General features: G+C 29.4%; 1 protein-coding gene across 1 annotated transcript in view; it reads right to left on the bottom strand.

The window, feature by feature from the left end:
• LOC108753136 overlaps positions 1-9781 on the bottom strand; it is a 40568-nt gene extending 30787 nt beyond the window's left edge. The window contains exon 1 of the mRNA XM_018494477.1: positions 9283-9781. Coding sequence (XP_018349979.1) covers positions 9283-9450 — 168 coding nt within the window. The 5' untranslated portion in view covers positions 9451-9781. The remainder of the gene's footprint in view (positions 1-9282) is intronic.
• Positions 9782-10241: the final 460 nt, after the last annotated feature.

Below are 10241 nucleotides of genomic sequence, written 5' to 3'. Positions count from 1 at the left end.
ATATATTATTTTGTAAATATATTATTATGTATAAAAATAAATATCAATACAGTTTGAATACTGTACATATACACGAATATCATTTAAACAATTATATTTTTTATATTTTAAATTTTTACACTTAAACTGTAAGATCTTGATGATTTATGAGATTATAAGCCAAACCTTTCCAAGATATTAAAAGGTGATATGTGACAACACGTATTTTGATCTACTATATCATTTTTTAATGTCACTCTGTTGCTTGTAAAAATATAAAAATATACAAATGAAAAAATATTGTTTCTAAAATAAAAATAAAATTGATACTCGTTATATTTAAAATTTTAGGATCTACAATATGAGCAAAAAGAAAAGTTATTTTCTCTTTAGACTATATCAAATTAATAGCCCGTTACTGTTAGTAATAATGAACAGTTGTTGGACGGTTCTTTTTTCCATCAGTGTTCCAAAGAACTGGACGTCTATTATTTTCAATTAACTTTTTTTCTAACGGACATTACGATTTTTTATGAGTTTAAAAGGTGACTATACATTTATTATACGCACCGGTCAATGAAGTAACTATATGTAAATCATATTCTAACATCATTGGATATTGTCACTTGACATATAATGGGCGATTTCAAAAAATCTGTGGTACAAATTAGCATATTGAGTATATTATGAATTATATATATCAATATTAAATGGTTTTAGAATAAATGTAGATTTAAAATATTATATCTATTCAAATATGTTTATAATAATTTTTATCAAATGATATAAATTTCCGATAAATACAAAATACTTCTAATAAAATTAACGTAAAATTGAGGTTTTTATTAAAATTTTATAAATAAAACAATAATACAATTTTCTTACAAAATAAATATTTGTGATTCTTTACGGCACAGTTATTTCATGATTTAAATATTATTTCAATAATATAGTGACTTTAAATAATTTTTTAATTCACAAATATTTAAAAAAAAAATTAAATTAAAAATTAATAAAAAAACAAATAAAGCAAACTATTAATTAAATTCTTAATTAAACACTGTTGCTCAAATTATATCCTTCACTTACATTAATTTTCATCTCTTTAATCTTCCTACGATGACCTGTTGGCCTTCGTCTAATTAATTGTATGGTGAATTTCAACTTTGTAGTGTTTAATTAGCATTTCCTGGTGTAAGTAAATGCAAAACATCGCTGCGGTTAAAACGTTGCCATCAGCATGACATTGCGGTTCTGCCGTTATACTGTCCTCTCTTCTATGTATGTCATCGTTAATAACTCGTATAGTTTATTATAATAATCTTTTGCCTTATTAATGTGAATCAAATGTAAATGATATTTTTGTAACATATACCTATTAATAATATTAATATTAACACAATTTATATAATAACATATATGTATTTTCAGTAATTTTCTCGATCTCCGTTTTCAATCGTTTTGATCTCATTAATAACCGAATAAATTAATCCAGCAAATTATCTGCGAGCGTACATAATAATCGATACACAATGTCCGTCTTACACATCTGCGTTTCACTTATCATTATATATTCTATCGGTTTTTTTTTTATATGGACACACTTGTTTGAGTAATTTACACATGTTTTTTGGTGAGTTTTTATTTCTTATTAGAATTCCGGTATGTTAATTTATTTGCGTTTATTTTTTCGTAAGAAGTCTTTTTATCTTTTTTATCAACTAGAACTTTTCCAAGAGATATGAAACACATTCGATTGTTCAATCGTACGTGAATAATGTCGAGTTCTACATCAAAACTTACCCGAACTGTGAATATAATGAATATGCGAACATTTACGATAATTAATTTGTACTGCGATTTTTTTGATGAGTTAATGTCTAAAGAGGGCTCAATCCGCGGTAGCCGAAACTTGTAATGAATATTTGTATTTAAACTGAGTTTTTATTCTTTACTTTATATTTTACTTTTCTCTATCTGTAATTTATTCTTTTAATTGTGTGACTTTTTAGAGAAATGTGTTGACTCTTACTTTGCCCTTTATTTATTGTTATTTATTTTTTAATCCAGCAAGTAAATGTTTCTTTATAAATAATGTGAAAGTTTAAGTTTTAATATTTAACAAAAAGGTACGTAAGTATCATTCCGTATCATTTAAACGATATGCTTATAAACGTAAAAATCAATTTTTCCGAAGGAAGGTTTTATGTCTTCCTCATTAAGATGTGTCTTTCTTACAAAGTAAGGTATGTCTTCAAATAACTTATATATATGTTATAAACTTTCTAAATGTTTAAAATTGAAGAAAAATATCATAGTATGAGGATATGTGGCCCAGCAATAAGAGAAACATGTATGCAAAAGATATTTTGAGATCGTATACTCGTGTCGACATCGTGTCTTTCGATTAACATGAGTTGACATAAGCAACCGCAATACACGCCGAGATGTAAAATATCGACTCGTCGCTCTCTTTCAAGATAATCTTAATTAAGCAATGAACGTGATCTCGTGCTACACTGGCATTCTAATGATAGTCCGAGCTATGAGAAACACGTTTTCATGTGGCAAGATGCTCACAAAAAACGCGTGTGGTCATATTATAATCAGCGGAAAGCCATAACTCCTCATCACACATGACGTTTAAAAACTTTTTGTTTTCTATCAGATTCTGTGAAGAATAAGCCGTGAATTTTTAAATTATACGTTTGCAGAACCCGCGTATCTTCTCTTGATTAATTACTAGAACATATCTAATTAAACTTACGTCTAATTAAATAAGAGAAATCCTACATTCAATCGAAGCGGATCTTAGTGCTTAAATACATATTTCTTGTGTGAATTTATATACTGATTCTATATATTGCGCGCCAAAATCTTTTAGGGTTTGAAAACACATTGAGCAGAATCGGAATAGTAAGTTACTTATTATTTTGTATAATCATTCTAATAATTTTTTGATGCTAATAACCATTTTACAAAAATATTAATCGTTAATAAAGATCTAAAAACTGCGAATAATTTATGGCAAAAAATATTATCTCGGTACATAAAACTTGTTCAATATAAAGTATCATTTGACTAAAATAATGTAAGAAATAAGATTCCGTAGTTTATATGTATAATATATATATGTGTGTGTGTGTGTGTGTGTGTGTGTGTGTATTAATAAGATTTTATTCTTTGATTGAGAAATCTTTAAATATTATTTGATAATTTTGAAGTAATTTTTAGAATAACAACATATTCTAAAAAATTGGATATTCATAAAACATATATTCTTCTGTTTATTAACAGAAAGTTGAAAGTTCCTTCGAACATAAAAGATAGATATAATCTAATTAAATTCTGCGTAAAATTGCGACGCTTGTAAAAAGCATATATACCTATCTACACTCTATAATCTACTCGCTAAAAGATTATAACTTTTTACCACTGATTTAAAGCTTCTTATCCCTATTATATCTTATAAAATGATTCAAGAATTCTTAATCTATTGACATTTGCATGAGGCTGCTATTTCTTAAGTAATTATATATCGGAACTCTGTTATGCAAGAATAATTATCTTTAATAATTACTTTTCTGATACATATATTTTTTATATAAACTGGAAAAAATAATATTATATTATTATATATATAATTTTATAAATAATTTTTTTTAATTACATCTGAAAATTCTTAAATGTATTTTTAATATTTTCCATTTAATATCAAATATTTTAAGTATTAATATTATCATATTTTTGTTACATTTTTTTTACAGTAAAAGGAGACTTTCAATTCTCGTGAATTTCTTTTAACTGCAACTGTTTATGGAAGATAAAAACGTCGTCGATCATCATCGGAATTAAGAAATAAGAAAAAAAATAGTACAACCGTAATTACCCGAAAATATTCATAAGGTCGTTAATGTTAGCAAGAAGCCATAAAGAAGCCGTAAAATGCCGCGAAAGAAACAGGCCAAATGCATCATACATGCGTAAATCCTATTCTGGATTATAACGATTCGTGTCCTGAACATATAATATCTTTCTTGGGCGTCGACAATTTCACGTAGCGTAACTAAATTAAACGTAAAAACATAATTTTCTGTGTTAGTAATCCAACGGAACGAATAAAATTGAAAATAAATGATTATGATCGTAAACCGGTTTGAGATCTCCTTCAGGGTCTACAAAGCGTATCATAAATTCACATTTTCATGAAATTCTCTTATATTAAAAATACAATGTATTGAATAATACTTTCTCACTCACGACTGCAAGAATCAGCCCAGTTCATCTAATTGTATCAGTCGCGCTAATTAAAGCATGTGTGATTTTTCACGCTCGTCGAGATGAAAACAAATGCTAGATGTATAGTGAAAAGTCAGTATGTAGCGCAATCATGTTCACAAATCGCGCAACATGTTTCATAACGATGAATCTGTTCAACATTTTATACGTGATCTTTTCTACAATCTTATAATTTCTCTATCTCTCTCTTTCTCTTTCTCTTTCTCTTTCTCTCTGTCTCCTTCTTAAATTAAAATAATTTATGTCAAAATTTTATTAATTTATATTCTGATTGCCTAATATCTTCAGTTTTATATTACATTTTATATATACATATATATATATATATGTACACTCGATTATATGCATTAATCAAGTCATTCGCGTTAGAATATATATGTGAATTTGCCAATTCAAGATGATGCTATAGCGTGTTGTAAATCATACATTTTATTTTGCAATAAAAATTCAGAAATCGTGACTAAATCATAAATATATAGATGTTTAACAAGTGACATTCGTAAGTGACATTTGTTTCATTTTCTTTCAGTTATTTCTGTTTGTAACGAATTACTTTACCGCGCGAAAACATTATTAGATTGAATTACTACAAAACCGGATATCAATCCTTTATGGTTCTCATTAACTGGTTAATTAGCTGTGATATGTGCATCAATGAAATGATCGCTTCAAATGATGAACAAATAAAATGAGATTGCTCTGAATGCATATGCTAATGATTTTAACTGTAAAATTATATTTTATGGCTTGTATTTAGAATAAGCTTATAACGATGTTATTTAATATATAGTTTGCGTTTCATATACTACAGAATTTCAAAAATAAAAAGCGCATTTATCAATAAAAACGTGTTCTGAAAAAAAATACGGAACAACGTTTTCTTTAAACAACGTAACATTTTTATTTAATAGAAAAAAAAATTGTATCTTATATTTTTCGATGCAAAAGGAAATTAATTATACTTTTAAAACTATTATATGTAAAACATTATCACATTTATAAATATTTTAAAGTAAAAAATATAATATAATTTAAGATATATGAGAGAGGTGAAAGAGGGAATATGTAAGATATCATTTTCTTTTATTTTATTTCCTCTAACATTTAACAAAAGTATGATATTTATAAAGGTATATTTTTAATTTTAATTTTAATTAATACCTTTTTTATCAATAATACTTCTGATTAGTTCAAAAATATGGTTTAAGTCTAAAGTTACGAATGAAAATATGTATAACTTTAAGTCTAAGTATAAAAATTTTTTAATATTTTGATTCTGCTATTTTATTTACGTTTTTCTAAAGGAATAGTGATGTCGCGCTGGGCATATAGTTATTTTTTTTTTCTTTTCGCGCCACGCAACGCACGAAAGAGCGCAAGAAAAAGTGGGAATCTTGCGTGGAGTAAACAGGTACTGGGTCAAACGGTAATAAATCGAGATGCCGGGACTTGGGAATCTCCACGAATGGCAGTACCGGAAAGATGCATTGCGCGGACGATCCGGTACCTTCCAAGAACCGCAAAAGGGTTGTCTAGTGCTGTGTAGAAATGCGCCGTACATCTCTACGGCAACAAAGATCTGGATATCTGCCAACATTAAAGTCAAGGTTGCCATATTTGTTGCGACAAGAGAGCAAACCTTTTGCGGACATCGTTTTCTTCCTTTTCCTCGTTTTTTCTTTCTCCAATGTGAGACGCGATGAAGAACGATTGCTTTTCTAACGCATCACAATCTCAATGCTAGTTTTAATTCCGCCTTCGATCGGTTATTATTCATGTTTCTTTCTTTTTAAATTTAACCGCAAAATATTGCAAATGATGCAGAAATTGAGCGAGATACGTTATGTTATGCATTTAAATATCCTTCTAAAAAAAGTCAAATAAGAATTTTGTGGAATAAAATGAAACGTCACTAAAACGAATGGACTGAGCTCGTTTAATAAATTTCCATTTGTAAGGAAGTACGGGAAATTTTTCTTTTCGGCATTCCGTTTGCTAGAGTTTAGAAAGCGCAATTCATAGCACGAATCGCGGCAGCGACGCATAATTGACAATTTTCACGTCGCTGACGCGACATTACTTTGTAATTACGTTGGCGTGTGCATCGGGATTTATTTCCTAGGTTTTCTTTCCGCAGCAATTCTACTCACGTAAAACAGCACTTAAGAATTTTATATGATAAAAACAACGGAGCGTAAAATAACATAAGTACGAAGAAGGTTAAGTATCAAAAAGGCATAACGACTAATAATCGTGCGATGATAACGGAATCCAGTGAACGTTAAAAATTAAAGGAAGTTTGAAGGAACAAGATTTCAAAACAATTCGGATATAAATAAGAGATCTCATTTGTTATAATTCTAGATATGTATTATAGTCAAATTATAGTTTAACTGTACAAACATAATGCAGCGTAAAATAAAGTAAAAATTTGAACACGCAAGAGAAGTTAGAATGTAAAAAGGTGTAACGACCAATAATTGTGTAATGAAAACGCAATCAAGTGGCTATTGGAAATTAAAAGTAATTTTAAAAGAATTCGTATAAATAACAAACAATCATGGGTTTTCAATATATTATAATTGAATTCTCATTTAACCGAATGAGCTCAACGTATAATAAAGTAAATTTAAACGCACGAGAAATTGGGTATAAAACGATATAAAAACTAATAATTGCGCTATAATAATAGAATCAAGTGGCATTAGAAAGAGCAAAGTTCCGAAATCACCGAGATAAATAAAAAACGAAGTTAGTTTTTACAGTTTTCCAATTTATTACAATCTGATCTTTGTTAACTGCAATGAGAAAAGTTTTATCTTTTGTCAAATCAGTACAGGATAATTCTTTAAAAAAAATAATCAATTTATTGTTCGTTGATTCAATACAGGACAACTCTTTAAGAAATAATTGCCTCGAAGGATGTACACACCGAGAAATATTAGGAATACATGTTTTCTGTTGCATTAATATCGCCAAGTCTACTATCGCACCTGTCTCGTTAATTTTGCGCTCATGTTCCAATCTAGTGGCGCAATAGTTTAACGATCGCGCAACTCAGTGAGTTCGCAAGAGCGCGACGCGCATCATAACGTGTCGGCGAGGTTTCAAGAAACCTCGAGTGCGAAGTTGCGATATCGCATTATCTTTATTTCCGTGTGACATAATTCGGCGGCATTAAACGCTCGTCAGCGATGCGCACACAATCGGTTTATATCGCGACGACGGTTTACTTACGCGCGCGGTCGAATACAAGCCAGCATGGGCGGACGAGAAACATCCGCCGCGAAATACATTTGCATTCAAGTGCGAGATTAATAACTTCGTGTCTGTTATCCAGTAACCAACTCGCTAATTAAACGGCAACGCGAGTCGTATTTTCTTTTATTGTGCGTCTCTTATTATGGACAAAGATACGAGTTACAGTAATATAGGAGCTTCTCTCAAATGAATGCACTTTGAGAAGTGTCATATTGTGAAACTTTCTATAAGTCGCGTATATAAATCCAGGACGATATGATTATCTTTTACAATTAACTTTCTGTTATTTTAAGGTAAATAGTTACTTCAAGAATATTAATTATGACGATATCAAGAAACTCTGTATTTTGATTATTGTTAACGCATACATTAATATTATCTATCAAATAAATACTCAAAGAGAAGAGAGAAAAATTCGATGAACTTGGATAAAACCAGAGCTTGGTAGAATGCCTTTCGAATTCCATTTAAAATACTAATTATAAAATATTTTTTAGTATTATATTTTTACACAAAAAGAGTGTATTTAAAATGCAAAATGCAAAATGGGTCTTTCGAATCTATTTTAAATGTAAAATAGATATTTTAAATAATTTTCGAATGCAAAATGGTTTTTCCTGCCCTAGCGGAAATAAAATTTTTGCGAAAAAGTACAGAAAAACTATATAGATTGAGAGAAGATCTTAAAAATTTTTAATTTTTTAGATATTCATAGTGGGATATAGAATGACGTTGTTTGGGGGCGGAGGATTTCTTGGTTTTTCAAACAAACAACACTACTCTACTAGTACATCCCATTACGAATATCTATGAAAAATTAAGAATTTCTAAAATCTTGTTTTAATTTATATAGTTGTTCGTAAAAACTTTTCGTTAAGATGGTATACATTTTTTAAAAGTATTTTACGTTTGAACCTCATTTTCAACGGAATTTGAAGCCCGGACTACAGTATTATAAATAAAGTATTTCTGACGAGAATATTTTAAATTTCTTAATATTATGATTTGGAAACGGGATTGTTCATTTGAATACATCAAATTAATACGATAAGCGCCGGTTACGGTCAAAATTAAATGTTAAGAGTAATATACATTTTTTTAAATCTATACAGTATTTTACATAAAGCTGAAACATTAATTCTTTTATTAAGATTCGATATTTATGACTATCTGGAATTAATTTTCTCTTTACAGTTTAATTTGCAGCTTATTTGAATATTCATAAAAATCTTTAGCCAATCATGGGGCTTGGTTTTTCTTATACGTCAACGATTCTAGGGAAAATTTGTGAAAACATAGGAAAACTATTATTTATTTTATAAATGGTTAAATGGTAGGCACGATTCCATTTCAAATGTAAAATGAAAATGATTTTCCAAAAACCATTTAAAATAGAAAATGCAAAATGCCATTTTCATTTTAAATACATATTTAAAATGGAATTATTGTAAATATTACCCAACCCTGAATAAAACACAGTTTAGATCTTATTTAATTTCTCAAATCAATTAAATTAATCAGTCCAATTTAAATGCGCGTTGTAAAGAAGAAATTAAAAAAAAAAACAGACGGTTAACTTTTTTCTGATCTCTCAAATGATTAAAAAAAAAAAATTAACTCGTCATTTCTACAATAATCGATTTAGTTATTAATTACTGTTAATAATAATAAATTACCATTAGAGGTAATTATGATACTATCAATTAATTATAATAGACTGCGGTCATTTTATTTTATACCGACCTGAAGATAAGAGCTGGCTGCTGACAGAACTAAACGATGCGCGAGGAATCGCTGACCTCCTGGACAGCACAGGGCCACATCAGCAAACCTCTGCGACAACATGGCCTCCTTCAGAATATCACCGACGTCCGGTGCCCTCCCAGAAACGCGGATCACTTCTCCCATCATGCTCCACTTGTTTATGATCAATGATTGTCCGAGACACTCGCGGAAATAAACACTCCTTGTGGAAAGTCCTTGGCTATTTCATCCGTATACTTGACTTTACAGCACTTGGGAAAGCAATATCTTTGCAAAACTTTGAAAGTTCTCAACAATTACTCTTCAGTCGAATTGTTGTCCATTCCATCAGCTTTCTCGTAAAGCCATCTTCCAGGGAAATTCGCGATCTTGAAATCTTCGAATGTCCTTTTTCTCTCAGTCTTCACTAAAATTTATACTAATTCGTACGAAAATCTCTTATCTTTTTTTTCGAGCAAGTTCAGTCGTTTATATTGCTATTTTTATATTGCTTATCACTTAAAATATTGATCACGGTGGCATCATTAATTATAATTTGGATGATATCATCATGGGATCTTGTTTTGGCAGTCTTTATGAGTCGCGTGTGAGTTCTTGTTAACACGTGATCGATCAATTCACATTTACAAATGACATTTGTTGACTCTACTATTTGACGTAGACTTATGGCTATATATTATTGGCATTTATCAGCGATAACGGTATGGGCATTCACTGTCAAGTCATCATTATAAGATTTATGAATGGCTGCAATTCTTTTTGCTCGCTTTTCGAACTCGCTTTTTAAACTCGTTTTTCATTCACCATTAAGACTAATTCGGTAATCAGCAGATTAAGTCAATCGATATAGTCTCATCGATATTATATCATCAATATAGTCTCAGTAAACTTCACAGATCTTAATCTTATGCCCATTAATTAATCTGCTTTCTAATCAA

This window comes from Trachymyrmex septentrionalis, unplaced genomic scaffold (assembly GCF_001594115.1).
Source record: "Trachymyrmex septentrionalis isolate Tsep2-gDNA-1 unplaced genomic scaffold, Tsep1.0 scaffold66, whole genome shotgun sequence".
Taxonomy (NCBI): Eukaryota; Metazoa; Arthropoda; class Insecta; order Hymenoptera; family Formicidae; genus Trachymyrmex; species Trachymyrmex septentrionalis.
This window is presented reverse-complemented; position numbering and strand designations above follow the sequence as displayed.